We start from the raw sequence: 17,859 nt of genomic DNA on the forward strand, positions 1-17,859 counted from the left end.
ATTCCCATATCCCAAGTGCTTGAGAATAACTAATACTAGGGGTTTCATAAGAATGGTTATTCCTCTACAAAAGGAATAGTCCATTCTCAAGAATAAAATTCTAAAAGGTCAGGACAAATAATGGAATACATCTATTCCCAGAAATGATATTACATAAACCAAACATATATTTACATTTACACTATTCATATAGTTAATTAAGAACCACATTTCTTGGCTTGGCCCCCATCATGGACAATATAATACTATCATTTTATACTTTATAGGCATATATAGAGCATGGTAACAAAAAGAAGCCCCAATATATGAAGTTAAACATGAAGAAGCATGCATGAACGATCTATCAACTTCAAGAAATTCCTTCTCACTAAGCTCACTCAACAATTCAATATCAATCCTTTATCCCAAGTTCAATTGCTCACCAAACTCTTAACCAGCCCATCACTCCTATCAATTAGTAATCCGTGCCATGATACTATTAGTACATTCAAAATAAGAAGAAAAAGAAAAACTTCTAATAACAAGTAGGGTTACAGAAACTCTTTGGATCTAGCTAGCTAGCTGTAGTGTTGAAGGTCAAACAGATTGCTTAAAAGATCCAAAGATGAAGTCCCTGGAGAAATGATCCTTGGTGAGATGAAGAAAGGTGAAGGATTAGCCATCATCAAACTTGTTTCTAAGTTATTCTTGTTGCTCAAATCTGGGAAAAACCCTAAAAGGTTTTGGTCTGACGGCGGAGAGAAAAAGTTGGATGATGGTATTGGAGTTGGCTGGAGAGAAGCCGGATTCGCCGTTAAACCCGCCGGAAAAACCCCGGGTCGGTCGGAAAATCCGCCGTCAACCACTCCTCCTACGTCGGAGCTGTTAAAGTTCTGGTGAAATGCGGCGGATTGCGGCGGCGCGGCGGCTACTGACGATGACGAAGTGGACGCGGAGGACTCCGGGCCGGTGAGGCGTTGCACTAACGCCATGAACTCGCTAGGGTTTGCATGGATGATCTTGGGGGACACGGTGTAGATGATCACCGGCGGCGGTGGCGGAGGTTTCGGGTGCTGCGTCGCCGGCGCCGCCGGAGGCTTTCTTATCTTGTGCGAATCTTTACGTACTTTGAGCGGCGTCGGCCGCGGCCCTTGCAGCTCCCGCCTCGGCGACCTCCCGGCGGCGCAGTTTTCCGGCGGCGAATAATCCATCGGAGAGACAAGTTAAAACTTACAAATGAGTGGCTGCGCTGTTGAGTTAAAGGCAAATCCAAGGAAGTGTGTATATATAGGGTGACATGAAAGAATTCTTAAACGCACCAAGTCAATGAATTCTTAACTAAGGTATATAATAATAGAATGAAAAAAGCTATGTCTTATTATTGGCTGAATGGATAAAATTTATATGATATTTTGTACGTATAGGTTTGAGGTGGTTTAATTTCGTTGTTTGACGGGCGTTTGAACTTGTCCAAATTTATATGATATGTATGCCTACCTATGCATTAAAATTAAATAAATAAAATTTTCGAAAAGGGCGGTCAAGTGAGTGGCATGAGCAATATTTTACAGGAGCGCAACTATATATATGAAAAGTATCTCTAACTCTATTACAATACACTATCTGTTCATAACTACTTTTTTTTTAAATACTACTGACTCTATTACGATGCAATATCTGGGAATCCACAACCTGCCACGTAAAGAGTAACTTAGTGCTACTAGACCATAAAGTCCTTGACATATTAGTCTAGAAATAAAGAGCAACCCCTTTACTAATGTTTTGTTAGGTTGGTGAGAGAACTAAAGAAAGATTTCAGCAGTTTGGACTCTATCAAAGTCGAATTAAAATAAATTCTTTGTTTGTTGCATGTTCGCTGCACCAATGTATACTCAGTATTTTATTTTGTATAGGCGGGTGTGGATCTTACAACACTGAATCATAACTTTTGTTGTGTCATAATAATAATAATATGATTGATTGAGATGGAAGAAACCCTAAACAAACAACATTTAATGAGTTGGGGAAGTAGTCCACAAATTAAAAGCATGACTTGACCCAACCAAGACTACTCCCAAGCCAGGTCTTTCACTTTGTGATTGAATGGATCATAGATTCTAAGATTAGAAATATAGAATGAATTGAAGTGTGACTTCTACTACATAGACTCCTATTTTCTACTCTTTCACTTTTACTCATTGACGCGATAGACTATTTTCATCCTGTGAGTCCCAAGGAAAGTGTCAACATCAAACTTTTGTGTGATGGAGTAAACTTGAAAGTGAGTATTATTTTCTTATATAATATATAAATATAAATGTGTAATTCAACTAATAACTTGTATGTATTTAAGACGAAATACATCCTTCAATTTGATATTAGAGCATCCTTAGTGGTGGGTTTTTCAAGGTTTTTGGAACAGTAAATGCACATATGGATGAAAGAGAAATGAAGAGAGAAGAAGAAGAATTTGTTGGTCTGCAAAGTAAGGTTTTTGAAACAGTAAACGGGACCTACGAATTCCAATGCTCAATCGTGCCACGCCCGCGTATAGTGCCAGAAGTGCGCCCAACGGGCGCGTGTACTAAAAATTTAAAGAAAATCTCAATAACCTAATGAACTTTGTCAAATAAACCCAACTTGTCTAGGCCTAGATTCACTCCATTTGAGCCAGAAGAATGGGAATTGGAAGGAGGATCATGGAGTGCAATAAGGGCAGCCACCAAACCAGCATTGCTGGAAATGCTTGGCTCTGTGAACCATGGCTGCTTCCTCTCATCCCAGAATCTCTCACTTTTATCAGGTCCTGCAACCATTGCTCCAACAAGGGTGTTTGGATTTGCCTCTTTAGACTCCAGCCATTGCTCTCCTTCTGAACAAATGTATCGTCGATTATCCCAACGGATCGATGCAGCTCTATGATGAACCTGAAGTGGATACCTTTCTCCATATCCAACCACATAGCTCATCTTCCCAGGATTATCTCCTAGAATGTAGTTCACCTGCAAACATTTCAAGAAAATTAAGACCCTGTTTGGTAAATGGCTGTTAGCTGATTGGGTTAGAGGGTATAAATAGTTACTAACATTAGCTGATTGTAGAAAAAAGTGTTTGGTAAATTAGCTGTTAGTTGATAAGCTAACTATTTTACCAAACAGGCCTAAATCTTCATAGCATAGTTCAATAGTTTTGTCTGTCTTTGTAATATAATAGTGTTGTATGGTCTTAGGTTGCTGTCTTACCTGTGATATGGAGAAATCTCTGAGGTTTTGCAGAGAAAACACAGCACTGTTGCAGCTGCCATGGAACCTATGCAGAAGCTCAAGATAGTCACTGTATAGTTTGCTGAGAAAAGATGCAGTCACAGCATATTGGAGGGGGGCACCATTGTCAGGATTTAAGAGGATCAATCCCCCTGATTAAGTGAAAAATAGTTTCAGATTAGGGAAAATCAGAAATCAGTATTTGCAGTGGTTATCAGAAACTGCAAAATAAATTAAATACCTTCTGTCTTACTGAACTTTTGATTAGAAGTGTAGGAACACATTAGCAGGTCAGTTCTGTTAGTTGATGATACAAAAGCATTCTCAAAAGGGTAGCCAAGATCTCTGAAAAATCTGATTCTTGTTAGCAGAATCTACAGAAACCAGGCGAAAAGTTTAGTACTTTGCTGAAAACATCATGAATTATCTCAATTTGAAGATGAAATACCATGTTAGCAGTGAGTTTGTTGTTCCAATAAAAGACCCCTTTCTCAGACACCACTTCTTCCTCCTCAGCTGCATTAAGATTCTCGGTTGCATACTTGAGATAAGTCTCGTTCCCAGTGGCGAAAAACAGCCAAGTTCCTCCCCAAACCAACTCATCTTTGTAGCTTGTTGAGTTGTAAAAAGGCCTCGCGTTTCCTCCACATCGGTTTATAGTCGTGTACATAGATTTCTTGGCTGTGCTAATTGTCATAGTGAATAAGCTCTCTGCAGCTTGGACTAATTTCTGGGAATAAGTTTTATCTTCTCTGAAGACTATTGATGCAGCAGACATTCCTGCAACTATTTCTCCTGCTAAATCTGAGGCTGAAAGATCACAGACAGAGACCTGTCTTGTGTAAGTCATATCTTCTGGCCTTTGCCAACATGTTATGTCATTTTCTGAGTTTGTGTTGTTCCCACCAACCTGGAAATCAGAGGTTTCATGAATTCAAGATTATCGAAAAATCGTGGTTATAGGCTGATAATCTGATATTGTTAATTTAGTGTGCAGACCTGAGAATACAGAATTGCAGAACTCCTAGAAGTGATGTTTGGAGGAACATATAGTTTGAGGAGATAATCACTGCCCCATTTTATGATGTCTTTCACATGATCAAGCTCACCTAAATCTGCATATTTCTGGTGATATTCGATCACTGTCCAGCTCAATAAGGCCACAGAATAAGCTGTTGTGGAGCTCAGCTTTATGTTCTTGCCAGAATCATAAAACCCTCCTACAAGATCTGGATGTTTATCACTGCTACTCCCGTCTTTCATCCCCGAATCCCCGCGGAATTTGATCAGATCATTCGTCCGATAAGGCCCCGCTGCAAAAAAAAAAAAAAAAAGTCAATTAAACCAGACAAAAACAGCTGTGATGAGAAAAGGGTGTCTGAGAAATATGATTTTAATTACATTTCTGTGCATCAAAGAAGAGGAGGGCTTGGTTGAGGGCCAGTGTGAGATTCTTGGGAGAGTTTTTGTGGTGTTTCTTGTGTGGGAAAAAATGAAGGAGAAGGACTAATGCAGGGATGATGAGAACCAAGAAGGCTGCTATGTAAAGAAACCTCTTGAAGTGCTGTTTGTTAGTGATTTTTAGGTTGAAATCAATGGACTTTGAGAAGCTCGAAGGGAGGGAATCGAACCCCGGGGCGGATCGGGGGAGGAGGTTGAAGTCGAGGTCGATGGCGGTCCACCTGCCGGCCGATGGGAGGAGGCGGCCAGCCTCGGAAATGGTGTGGGCATAGTGGACATGAGTGTGGTGGAAATCTTGTTGTGTTGCATAGTAGTTTGACATGGTCTAAAGATGATGCAGAGAATGTGTTTTGTATGAGAAAGTGATTCATGGGAAAGTACATAAGAGGATTTTAGGAGTTTTGCCTTGTAAAGGAACATCTCCAATGTATGATGTAGTGACAATACATAAGCCAACAGAATTATTCTTTTTCTGCTTGGGGGCATTTTTGTTGAAGGAGTTGGTTTGTCTGGTCTCAACTACCAACTATACCCCCTCTGATACCAACGGATATAAACCAATAGTTATATCATAGACCTGCAAGGTGAATTCGTGTTCATTTATTATTGAATATTCACAATTTATATACTAAATGTTCACAATTTGATTTATGAACATTCAGTATATAAATTGTGAACATTCAGTATGTAAATTGTGTATTTTGGACTTAGATCCACAAAAACAATCTGTCGAATATGAACCAATTTGGCTTAAATTTTATATAATAACCTAGACATTAGTAATCAATGTGAGATGCATTATTTGTGGCCAAACCTTTTTCAAGAATCAAATTTTACAAGCACGACTTTCGTGAGCTCGAGACATGGGATCATGTTTTACTCACTTGACTCTACTTTCAGAATAATTAAATATTAGTGGTAATCTCAACCAAAGTTGATCAAACAGTTAGATTGATAACGACAAAGTTTCAAATTCAACTCTTAGTGTGGGCTGTTTGTTAATTTTCTTGGTTTGAGTTGGTCAGCTATGACTACTCTATGTTGATTTATCTTTATTATAGTTCTTTGTTAATTAGGATCACGAACTTCATGAATCACGAATAAAGGTACTTTTGTGTGACGCCTACAAATTTTTTTGTAAATTAAAAAAAAAAAACTATATATTTACTTGGTTGCAATGTGTCATGTCCTATCATGGCTATCTGGTTGGACACTTGACTTTATTAAAAAAAAAAAAAAACAAAAGAAGAATGAAAATGTGAAAAATAAAACCAAAAATAGAAGAAAAGAAAAAGGATTTTATTAGACCTATCACCTTTGCGTTTTTTACACTAAACATTTTACGGTTCATGATCATTGACAGGTCTCCGCGGGTAACCGGAGCAAATTCTGACCTGATTTCACAATAACTTTGTAAATCAGACTATCAATTCTCTTACCCCGGTGAGTTCTTGAGCTCCAGTGGCTCTCTCATTTCGTGATTTGGGTTTTAGGATGAGTAATTGATCAATTAGAATATCTATGCTGTGATTCTCTGCTAAATGCTAATTGATTCGCAAACTGTTCAAAGAAAAATCGCCCAGGTACAGTTGAATTTTCACCTGGCTCACTCTCCAACTGGGTATTTCTTGATCGTGTTCTTCCTCTCCACGCGTTTCCAGGTTCTATTGGAATTTGGGATTCCATTTTCCCATTGTTATTTCTCGAATTTCTGCTCTGGGTCTAGTAAAAGATTTGATTTTTAGCTGTAGTTTCATGCTGGTGTTAATTTTCGATCTCTGGTTTTTGGTGCGTTTATCCTAAAATCCCATTTTGATGGTGATCTCATGCTGCCATTGCGATTGATTTATTGGGTTTGATTTCTTTCTGGGAATGCCTGAGCCCGCATCATTTGCTGTTTCATAAATTGGATTCAATCTATGAGGACAAACCATTCATTTGGGTCTGGTAGCCCCAAATCCTTCCAAGCCTACCCCAGGGGTGATTTTGACCTTGAATCTGGAATTCTCAAAAGAACCAGAAAGCTAAAAAGTTCCCCTTTTCATCCAATCAAAATGCTCAAGTCTTTAGGTAACAGGATACAGTACTATTATAAGGTTCGCCCGCTTTTGCTGTTTGTGATCTCCTTCTGTATTGCAATTATAGTTATCGTTATGTTGTCTTCCTATGAATCCCAGTTTCGACTGATGGGTAGCTATAAGAAACTCAACAAGGGTATAGAAGTCTATCCGTTTGCCAAGTTTAAGAATCTAGTAATGGTTGCTGGGCATTCTGTTTATACTAGTAGTAGATGTGAGGGAGTTGACAAGGAAAATGCTTGGTTTTTGGAGTCGTATCAGAAGCATCCCGGCCAAGCTGCAACTTTTGTCACGCATATACAGAAGGGCGTTGAAATAACAGCAAATGATGATGCAGCATTGCTCCTGTTCAGCGGTGGTGAGACGAGGAAAGAGGCTGGGCCTAGAAGCGAGGCACAAAGCTATTGGATTGTTGCCGAATCTAAAGGATGGTTTGGTGAGTTCTTCTGATTTCTCTAATGTTCTGTGCTCTAGGAAAGTTAAAATCTTTGGATTTTGAATTCTGGTTTGTGAGAGACGATTCGGATATTTTGAGAGTTGCTTTTGGATGCATGTGGTCTTTCATGTATGTACCTCTTTGATTATGAGTCAAATATAATTTTTCTAATATGCATTTGGTATTTAGAATTAGTTTTTTGATGGATTAAATGAATTTATGGGCTTTTTTCTCCAAGATGATAACTTTCCTCTTTTCCACGTTTATACTTTGTAACTTATGGGAAGAAACTGATCAACATAAAGCTTTGCAGCAAAGAGTTAAAAGACCATGTTATTTATATCTTAGGAAGGATTTTGATGGTGAGAGATTTATTTAAGAGGTTTTGTGAGATACTTTTAACTTCATGGGAGAGGAGTGGCATAACAGTTTTTTGTTCTGGTGTGTGTAAACCATTAGGAGAACTACGGTTGAAGTTAGATAGGACATACTTAGGACATACTGTCTCACTTTTACCATTTTACTAGCTCGGAAACTCGTGCTCATTGAAATTTCCCAGAACATTCTTGCCCGGGCTTTCTCTCTGTTACAGTAATTTAATGTCTTCTATCTTCGTTAACATGACTATGCCATATCCTTCTAATTGTTAGATTCATGTATACTTATATCCATAAATTTCAATTTGAAACATCGAGTGCCTCTTGCAATTATGTGATGATATTGAAGTCGTATGACACAATTCTGTGCAGGCAACCAAGAAAGTGTGAGAGAGCGGGCACTCACTGAAGAACATGCAAGAGACAGTTTTGAGAATCTTCTTTTTAGTGTTTGCCGGTTCAGGGAACTTACTGGTTCCTATCCGCAGAATATAACAGTAAGGCCATTTCTCATTTACCTCTCTAAGAATTCTGTGCATTTGAATTTGTACATTCAATCGTTAACTATGGATTGACCTATAAATACCATGGAACACTTCATTCAACTTTTTTTTTATGTCACGAGTTCTCACAGTCTTGCTTGTTTAATCCAACAAGAACACATTCTGAGATTCTGAGATTCCTAGTTGGTGTTTTGATCAAAATGCAGGTTGTAGGCTATGATTTCAAGAACGAGAGATTTGAGCATCTGCACCGCTCGGCCATCAGATTTCCAGAAACCAGATTCTTCTACTCCGGGACTCCATCCTCGCCAACTTCAAGGGAAGCAGCTCTGAAAGGCGAGGCCTTTGTGAGAACGCAGTTTGAGGATGATCCTTATGGATGCAAAGGCTCGCTCTCTCGCAAGAAGCTGGGGCGCGATCCCTTTCATCGTACAATTCCTTACCCCAATGGGTGTCCTGAAATTGAAGGCTTGTTCAGATACTGTGGAACAGCTCCATATCCAGGCTCCTTGCCTTGGGCTCAGTAGATATCTTCAAGCTTTACAAGACTAAAAGAACCAAAAGATCAATACAATTTAGAAATTTTATTACTCCAAATGCTATTCACAGTACCCTTTTTTTAAAAGAATGTATTTTTTGTAGTTTCCTTTTATGATTTTATGGAGCAAATTGGAAAAAAAAAATAAAAAATCAGCATTTATGCCTTTATTGAACTTCTCTTGACAAGCGTGTGCCGCTTGAGTTGGATGTTCTCAACTTCTCCTCTGGACAAGTAGGAGTGTAAACGGCCTGCATGGACAGCTCGGTTAGTCATAAAAATTGAAATTTGGGAAGAAAAAATTAGGTATCGAGTTTCGCAAGTGGCACAGTGGGAGCAATCTCCTCTTAGCAGCTTCTGTATTCAGTTGAGTTACCATGGCTCACGGCTTCCTTCTAGCGGCTGCTATGTTCAACTGAATTACCATGGTTCCTCTCAGATAGATACTCTGTCGGGTCGAAGATTCAACCTTTTGCTATTCGAATTCGAAATGGTCTAATTTTTAAGTTTTTTTCTGAGTAGAATTGTTGTTTGTTTGTGTTTAAGGATTTATATTTTATAGTTTAATTGGGACACCTACCCGCGTTGGCTCTCCTATATGCATAACGTCTCTTCCGAAGCACCAACCAACACCATTTTCACCAACCTCTCTCTCTCTCTCTCTGCTTTCTTCGCCGCCAGACGGATTGCCCTATGCTCTCCACTTTCTTCCTCTTTATATACATTCAACGCTCTCCGATCTCCATTCCCCCTCTCTCTCTCTCTCTGTCTGCGCATACATAATTAAAGAATCAAGATTTATACGATGGCTTTAGCTCCAGCTTCAGCTCAGCTATCAAAACCGATTTTTTCGAAGAAACCCTTTTCTCAAAAACCCCTATTTTCATTGCCCGCAACCTCTAATGTTCGGCCGCGGCAATCTGCAATCCGATGCTCCGTGGCGGTGGCTCCCACGACGGCCGCGGCGCCCGCGGCGGCGAAGGTGAAGTCCGTGAAGGCGAGGCAGATCATTGACAGCAGGGGGAACCCGACTGTGGAAGTTGATCTGGTGACTGAGGGCGGGAATGATGCGCTGTATCGATCGGCGGTGCCCAGTGGAGCGTCCACTGGGATCTACGAGGCTTTGGAGCTCAGAGATGGTGATAAGAGTGTTTATGGAGGTAAAGGAGTCCTGAATGCTGTGAAGAATATCAATGAAATCTTGGGTCCAAAGCTCGTCGGAGTTGATATTAGGTAACACATCATCACATTAACTATTACACTCAATGCATAATTTATTGTGGTTATTACTTGTGTTTTGCCCCCACAAGCGAAATTCCCTAGCCCCGGCCCACATCATGACCCCATAGGATAGTCCGGACATTAGGTTGGCAAAATAGTGGAGAGTAAGTCAAGGTGAGTCCACCGGATACTATAGTGGGGTCCACATCATGACCCGACAGGATAGTCGAGAGTAAATTAAGTGACTTAACAGACATTAGGTTGGCAAAATAGTGGATAGTAAGTCACGGTGGACTCACCGGATAGGATAGTGGGGTCCACATCATGACCCGACCCGACAGGATAGTAGAGAGTAAATTAGATGACTTAACGGACATTAGGTTGGCAAAATAGTGGAGAGTAAGTCATGGTGGACTCGCCGGATAGGATAGTGGGGTGACCTTTAAGTGGTCTGAACAGCGTGAGTAAATCACGGTGACTCACCTGAACATTAAGTGGACAGGATAGTGGGGGTGACCTTTAAATGGTTTGGATAGTGGTGAGTAAATCATGGTGACTCACCTGATCATTAAGTGGACAGAATATTGGAGAGTAAAGTGACTCAATCCCTCATTAGGTGTGAGAACTCTTGATGGTGTCCCACAAGAAACTCACTACATAGGGTGTAACTCCCACATTGAGACTGGCTCGTTCCTATTAGTTTAGTTATTACTTGTGTCTTTGGAATGTGCAGTGGCTAAGGCTTATGTAGAATTGAATGGATGGAACAACCATTAAAGCATGAGCATATCTTTCTGTCAATCAATTATGCCATCTTTAAGTTTTAAGCCACTCTCTCAATTATGTACAAATTCCATTTCTTTACAAAGGAACCAGGCAGATGTTGATGCCCTTATGTTGGAGATTGATGGAACTCCAAACAAATCCAAACTCGGAGCAAACGCAATCCTAGGAGTCTCCTTGAGTGTGTGTAGAGCTGGTGCAGGAGCAAAGGGCATACCTTTGTACAAACACATTCAGGAATTATCAGGGACCAAAGAGCTCGTCATGCCGGTTCCTGCATTCAATGTGATCAATGGAGGCAGTCATGCCGGTAACAATTTGGCCATGCAAGAATTCATGATCTTACCAGTTGGAGCTGCCACATTTGCCGAGGCACTTCGAATGGGCAGTGAAGGTTTGTGAAGTTCTTTCTCAATCTTATATATGTATATATTCGTGTCTGTACTTGTTATGTGTTGTGCCTCGGCCTTAGTATGACTGTATATGAACTTGAGAACCTGTAACTTTTTTAGTACTATTGACTCTGTTACAATGTAGTATCTATTACAATGTAGTTACAGGTTTTTTCTCGAGAACCTGTAACTTGATTTCTGATGAGTTGTTGCTTTAGGATGTAGTATTTGCCCTATTAGTACGCCTAAATTTGTTTATACTTGGTGCTATTATCTGAACAGTGTATCACACCCTCAAGGGAATCATCAAAGCGAAATATGGACAAGATGCATGCAATGTTGGGGATGAAGGGGGATTTGCTCCAAATGTGCAGGATAATAGGGAGGGATTGGTATTGCTAATGGATGCAATTGAAAAAGCGGGTTACACTGGCAAGGTAAGAGTCTTTTCGTTTTCATTTCTTTTCAAATAATGCATTTGAGGCAATCATGGTCTAAAACAACCTTGTACAGATCAAAATAGGCATGGATGTTGCAGCATCAGAGTTCCTCACCAAAGACGGGAAGTATGATCTTGACTTCAAGAATCAGCCAAACGATGGCGCTCATGTGCTTACCCCCGAGAGCCTTTGCGAGCTATACAAGCAGTTTGTCAAAGATTTCCCTATTGTATCGATCGAGGATCCCTTTGACCAAGACGATTGGAGCTCATGGGCAGCACTGCAATCCGCCGTGGATATCCAGCTTGTGGGTGATGATTTATTGGTGACAAATCCAAAGAGAATAGCTGAAGCCATTCAGAAAAAGGCTTGCAATGCTTTGCTACTGAAGGTATGTGTTTTTACCTCTCTGTACTTTATGTTTATGAAACCAATTCTTCTGTTTCTTCTCAGAAAGTAAATGCTTTGCAGGTTAACCAAATAGGTACTGTGACTGAATCAATTCAAGCAGCACTAGACTCCAAAGCAGCTGGGTGGGGTGTTATGGTTAGCCACAGAAGTGGTGAAACAGAGGACAATTTCATTGCAGATTTGTCTGTTGGTTTAGCCAGTGGACAGGTTCTCTTCTTCACTTTTTAGCCTTTACTATATATCAGCTCACCTCTTTCTTTATGTTTAAAGATCATCTCTGATCATTCTTATCTTTCTTATTCTGCAGATCAAGACAGGCGCTCCCTGCAGAAGCGAACGTCTAGCCAAGTATAACCAGGTGAGAATTGCTGTTTTCTTCTCTCCAAAAATGAAAACTTTTTTACCTTTCCTGTTTCTTGACATACATGACTGAATCTGTGCTTATTTCTATCTCGTTGCAGCTTCTACGCATTGAAGAGGAACTCGGGAACGTGCGCTATGCTGGCGAAGCGTTCAGGGCACCATGAGAAGGCGAAATCTTGATTATACTAGCTAGAACTCATTTATGTTCAATCATGTAGGAAAAGTATCTATATTCTTGAAGAATAAGTTTGTTTTTAGAAGTTTTGTGAAAAATGAGTTCTTTACTCTGCTTCAATGAATATTTTGCCTGTATTTTAGCCCACTCATGATGAAAGAACAGACAGAAGAAGACTAAAGGGATTTTGCATTTATAAAAGTGTTCAAAAGAAAACATCAAACTTAGATACTACAACTACACCACATTCCCCATACCTTTTTCTTCTCGTTTTCATTACGCAAAATGGAGAAGAACAATTTTGGTGTGAAGTTGCAGCAAGATCTCTGAAAATCCCGGGGGATCATAAAATCCCGGTTCAGGATAAAAACTTTCTTGCAGCGCTGACTGCTGTTTTAAATACGAAGTCCAACAACTGCAGCTGACCTATGAGAGAAATAGGAGCACACATCTATATGAGAAACTATGGAGCCCAAATACACGAGGCGAAGTTATCTTGTCAGTTGACAATGGGGGGCGATTTCCCTATCTATGTCTACACATATGGCTCGGTATAGAGTTATTTACTTCGTAAAACAGAGAGTAGAGTATGTATTTGTGAAAATATATTTGGCGCCCAGTTCACCTCTAAGATGATGACAGGGTTCTGAACAAGAAGATACCTATACCACCAATTGCCAAAGTGAGGATCAGAGGAATGCCGATTGATTCAATTTCCGCTCCAATTTCTTGCCTTCCTCTTCTTTCTTGGTGAGACCTCTCGCCATAGGTCTCACGTATGGTATTGCTTAGAATGTCTATCTGGTGCATGATCTGTCGTTGTCCCCTCGCAATTGCAACAACCTGTAATCCGGATAAAAATTCAAATTGCGTTATTCCCCTGCCTATTATTCACTGTTTTTAGTCGGGATCATCAAATACCTCGTCCATGACAGATTCCCGTGCCAATTGAGAAGACGACGATGAATGAGGTAACAGAGAGCCAGTCAATGAACCATTGTGAGGTAACAGAGAGCCAGTCAATGAACCATTGCCTAAACCGGCCACAAAAAGCGTAGTAGGCGCTGATCCATTGCTCACTTCTGGATACACCATCAAATTTGGCTGACTAGCAGAAATGCCTCTCCTCATGGACAATTTCGAGCTAATCTCTTCTATCCGAGACGTAAACTCGTCCATTCGCTCACTCAGTGTGGAGATCTGTTCAGAAAGGCGAGTGATGGCACCCTGAAAAAAGAAAAGAATGACTTCGTTAGAGAATAGTACACCATCTTCTTTCCCGGTTTGCAAACCATTGCACATCACAATTAATAAATTGGCACGTTTGATTTTACCTGGTTAGCAACTGCTGGTGAATCGGGAGTTCTTACATCGTATCTCCTATTATTCACCGCAAGTTTTGTCAGTTTGCTGAGATGCTTTTCACGCTGCGTTGAAAACGAGAGCGACATACCGCTGCCCAAATTTAATACCAAGATTAGTTACACGTCAACATTTGACTATACAGATATACTAATAATATCAAACCCCGAGGCCCAAGCAGACAAGAAAGCATCGGAAATTTAGCTCGTATCTTACTCTACATTGTGATTTTAAAAACTCGAGACTTACCGATTAAGAAACTTCATTCTCCTATCTGCCGAGGCTTGAGACAAAGCTTCTTTTGGGCTCAAGACCGTATCATCATCAATGCTTAGCTTTGTCTTAAGATCAGCTGGCAAAGCCTGAAAAGTTACACGGTGAGGTCTGAGGATTTTGTCTCGTTCCAATAAGGTTCATAAATCTATAAATTGTTAAGTATATCATACCATAACATCATTTACAAGCTTTTCCAGTTGAATTTGTTCGATGTAAGTGCGGGGGACGTAAGAACCTTCCAGCCCTAGCTGCGTACCAATCCATTTCACATACAAACGGTCTCGGCCTTGCACCTTAAACATTGCATCAACAAAATATAGAATTACTATTTTAAGTCGAAGAACATGGGTGATGATGTGATAAACCCTAAATTTTTGTTTCGATAATTTCTTCTTACAGCTTATCTTTAACTATAAAGAACACTTTTTAAAGTTTCAGTCTTTACTCATTCTCTCTTTCCATTTTCCCACATGGCGGTCCTTTCCATAGGTCTGCTTGCTAACCACACGGAAAAAGTGCAGGTTATGCTAGGCACACCGTGAACTTGAAATGAATGCATATTCAACATAACAAATCTGAATTTAGCTTAGTAACTTCCTAATTACGATACCTGAATATAGTGTCGATTCAGTTGCTCCAACCAATCGGTTTTGACACAAACCTTGTCATCGGAGAACACGTGACTGCTTCTTTTCAAGATGGACGCAATGGTGTACCCTAGGGCCATCAAGCCACCAAGAAGACGCACACTAACTTCAAAAGTAATTCGAGGCGATATAATGAAGGGAGGATCTGTCACCCATTCCTGATAGTAATGACATTATAAGGTATGATACACAATGGTGTCCTTTCTTAACTGTACATTAACAAATCATATAGATGATTTTAATTCTTGTACTCTGGTCACGCTTTATATCGTCAATATTATCATATAGACTATTATAAACTTACTATATAGTGGTTAAAGACTAATGCTTTTTTAACAGGTAGTTTCAAGGCAGGAATCAGAAGTGAAGCAGCATACCTCAAACATGAGAGTGTATCTACCATCCCGGTTCCTCATCCTCAGATACGATTGGCAAGCTTCGGGATCTTCACCCGGTGGCAGCAAAAAAATATCATATGTTTCTTCATTGGTTTCTTTGTGTTCCTCGGAAAGAACAGCCTTGATCTGATCCGGTGGGACCCTCTTCGGAGACTACAAAAGAAAATGCATTCACTCAGAGATAGACATTGAAAATAAGAAAAGTCGAGATTCTTAGTGCATCCTTTGAGACGAAACACCATATGTAGGCATTTAATCACCTTTAAAACATAAGTGGGGTTCTGGAACCCGGAGAATGGGTTAAACTTGTTGGTAATTTTTATATGGGCTGTCTGTAGATCTGGTTCGATGAAGGCCTTGTACATTGGGTAGACCTGTTCACAGCATGAATCATGTAAAGATTCAGCCTTTTTGAAAAATGAACGCCATAAAGTGAGATAAAAAATGATAATAATAATAGTAGCCAAACCGTTTCAGAGATTTGATGTATTATTTCTTCTGGATCTTGGTTAACACGCTGAATGTCCCTAAGAACCCGTTTTACTAGGTCGAAGTGCACTCCACCAGTGACTGAGACACGAAGATCTATCATGGGCCGCAACTTTTCACTCAAGGCGTAAATCCCTTCAATGAGTACTACTCGAGAGCTGGGAACGTCAACTGTCCTGTCAAATGAACCATGATACAAGAAACTATTCTAAGCAATGAATAACAAGGCTAGAAACTAACATAAGGTTCGGAAAGCAATGAAATGCTTGACCTGTATCCACTACGAGAACTAGATTTGAAGTCATATATAGGAACTTGAACAGACTTTCCAGCTTTTAAGCCTCGGATATTGTCAAGCAAAGTTTCATAGTCCGTCAAGCGTGGATCTGTTTGAAAAAATACCACTCGTTAGGTGAGCCCAGCGTAAATAATAACAAGTAATTTCTCATGAGTGGAATGTCAACGGTGGGAGTTTTGTAAGTAACCATCAAAGTTTCCATCAATAATCCGACTTGGATCGTTGTAGTTGTCCATGTTTATGACAGCAATACTCGGCATAAAGTTGAGAATCTTTTCGGTAAACACAGTCTTTCCAGCACCAGAAGGGCCTGCCACTCCAACCAGCGTGATTCCCTCGTTCTTTTGAGCCAACAATTGGCATGCCCGGATCACAATGAAGAATCCTTTTTCGAACGACAGAGTATCTTGAATTGGGACAATCTCATAACGACCCGTGTCCCTTCTTTTGACCAGCTGGACTTGATCTCTCAGTAACCCAGATCTTCTCCTGGGCGATTCAAGACTGGAAACACTATCCTGAGCCATCAATATCTCCAATATTCTACAACAACAACAAAAGGCCTAAGTAATGAGAATCAAACAGGAACCTATGAAACTGTACTACTATAGTACAGTATTTATCTGAATCTCTGAAAAATAAAAATCTGTTAAAAATCACAGAATTGTATGAATCTAAATCGGCATAGTACTACTGACAAAGAAATCCAATTCACATAATTCACTAATCAAAAGCTAGGTAATTTCTACTGTTTTATTTTTCCCCAACTTATCAAAGCAGAAAGTGAGCAGAACTATTCCATCCAGAGGCAAATAGGCTATCAATGATGTCTTTAAAGTTTAAAGCTTTACATAACTATCCAATTTCAAGAATTCCCCAAAAAGCATAAACTTTGCAGGCAAAATAGTGAGATCAAATTCAGCAAAAAAGCTAATCAGAATCATTCAATTGAATAACCACCAGATTTCCCAGAAAGCAAAAACTTTATGACCAAATACACCATAAAAAAATTGCTTTTGAGCTAAACATAGTGAGATCAAACCTTATTTAATTCAACAAAAAGCTAACAGAAACTAATCAGCTAAACACTAGCATTTTCCAGAACTGCCCAGAAAGCAAAAATTTCACAACCAATAGCAAACAATCAAAAAAAAAGGTTGTGGAAACTAAATAACACAAACCTCTGTGTTTCAGAGACTGCAGAGAACTTGTGGATGAATGAAATGATAGCAGAAAGATGGGGTTTTTAGAGCGGTGGAAGAGCCAGAAATTGTTGAGAGTTGAGAGTAAACACTAATCAGAGGGAAAGGAGGACAGCGTAGTAAGCTGATGGGTAGCAGACTTGAAGTGAATTCAGTGTTGGGATTTTTTGTTTGTCTTGTCTGTGGCCGTAATTTGGTTATTGTTCACACATCGGACATATCGAAGTCGAACAGTAACAGTAATCGGAACACGGTTGACACATCATTAGTTAATCTTTATCTATTATCCTTTCAGTTGTCATCGTTGACAGTTGACCAAAGAAACTAAAGAAAGTTGAAGAGGGCCACCATGACTTAATTCAATGGTTAAATGATTACTTTAAAAGTTTTTTTTAGTACTACTGATTATGTTATAATATAGTATCTGGTTATAATTATTGCTTTTATTAAGATTTGAACGCATAATTTTTCATTTGAAGTAATCATTTCTTGCCACTATACTTTAATAATAATATAGGAATTCAATTCTTACCACAAGATAAAAGTGAAAACTGAAGACTACACCTTTAAGATTAGTCTAGCTCTCATTCGACTCACTCAAAATAAATAAATAAATAACCCTCTCAAAAAGTCTATAGTTCCATAGATCGTATAAGTATGACCTACTTGCTTGTGGCTAGAAAGACATTTAACTATTACTTTTGTTGCATATTTGTTTCACGGAATGAATTTAAAAAAAAAAATGAATGTTACTCCATAAGAAATAA

The 17,859-nt window shown here is 39.5% G+C and overlaps 5 protein-coding genes across 6 annotated transcripts; 2 read left to right on the plus strand and 3 right to left on the minus strand.

Annotated features, from left to right (window-relative positions):
• Nucleotides 1-557: 557 nt before the first annotated feature.
• On the minus strand, nt 558-1,201 carry LOC116023741 (protein MKS1-like). The gene has a single exon (XM_031264751.1). The coding sequence runs from the start codon at nt 1,188-1,190 to the stop codon at nt 558-560; it is 633 nt and encodes a 210-aa protein (XP_031120611.1). The 5' UTR covers nt 1,191-1,201.
• Nucleotides 1,202-2,465: 1,264 nt separating this feature from the next.
• Nucleotides 2,466-5,033, minus strand: LOC116023337 (endoglucanase 10-like). Its single transcript, XM_031264332.1, has 6 exons — nt 4,644-5,033; nt 4,242-4,555; nt 3,691-4,152; nt 3,484-3,616; nt 3,222-3,394; nt 2,466-2,981 (listed from the first exon to the last, which is right to left on the minus strand). Exons 1-6 carry the CDS (start codon nt 5,023-5,025, stop codon nt 2,592-2,594), a joined length of 1,854 nt encoding a protein of 617 aa, XP_031120192.1. The 5' UTR covers nt 5,026-5,033; the 3' UTR covers nt 2,466-2,591.
• Nucleotides 5,034-6,024: 991 nt separating this feature from the next.
• On the plus strand, nt 6,025-8,805 carry LOC116022976 (uncharacterized protein C57A10.07). Of its 2 annotated transcripts, XM_031263897.1 has the most exons (4): nt 6,025-6,146; nt 6,274-7,217; nt 7,967-8,091; nt 8,304-8,805. In XM_031263897.1, exons 2-4 carry the CDS (start codon nt 6,623-6,625, stop codon nt 8,622-8,624), a joined length of 1,041 nt encoding a protein of 346 aa, XP_031119757.1. In that variant the 5' UTR covers nt 6,025-6,146; nt 6,274-6,622; the 3' UTR covers nt 8,625-8,805. The 2 variants fall into 2 exon arrangements, with proteins under 2 accessions (XP_031119757.1, XP_031119756.1); XM_031263896.1 differs by having other exon boundaries at nt 6,040-7,217.
• A 438-nt stretch (nt 8,806-9,243) lies between these two features.
• Nucleotides 9,244-12,567, plus strand: LOC116022974 (enolase 1, chloroplastic). Its single transcript, XM_031263895.1, has 7 exons — nt 9,244-9,868; nt 10,726-11,033; nt 11,314-11,468; nt 11,545-11,862; nt 11,943-12,089; nt 12,190-12,240; nt 12,344-12,567. Exons 1-7 carry the CDS (start codon nt 9,441-9,443, stop codon nt 12,407-12,409), a joined length of 1,473 nt encoding a protein of 490 aa, XP_031119755.1. The 5' UTR covers nt 9,244-9,440; the 3' UTR covers nt 12,410-12,567.
• A 26-nt stretch (nt 12,568-12,593) lies between these two features.
• LOC116022973 (inorganic pyrophosphatase TTM1) lies at nt 12,594-17,281 on the minus strand. The gene is made up of 13 exons (XM_031263893.1): nt 17,072-17,281; nt 16,078-16,433; nt 15,864-15,978; nt 15,573-15,768; nt 15,364-15,477; nt 15,083-15,256; nt 14,669-14,863; nt 14,229-14,351; nt 14,032-14,144; nt 13,755-13,875; nt 13,342-13,647; nt 13,083-13,263; nt 12,594-12,846 (listed from the first exon to the last, which is right to left on the minus strand). The coding sequence occupies exons 2-13, from the start codon at nt 16,415-16,417 to the stop codon at nt 12,779-12,781; spliced, it is 2,046 nt and encodes a 681-aa protein (XP_031119753.1). The 5' UTR covers nt 16,418-16,433; nt 17,072-17,281; the 3' UTR covers nt 12,594-12,778.
• Nucleotides 17,282-17,859: the final 578 nt, after the last annotated feature.

The sequence above is a fragment of the Ipomoea triloba genome, chromosome 6 (genome assembly GCF_003576645.1).
Source record: "Ipomoea triloba cultivar NCNSP0323 chromosome 6, ASM357664v1".
NCBI classification, from domain to species: domain Eukaryota; kingdom Viridiplantae; phylum Streptophyta; class Magnoliopsida; order Solanales; family Convolvulaceae; genus Ipomoea; species Ipomoea triloba.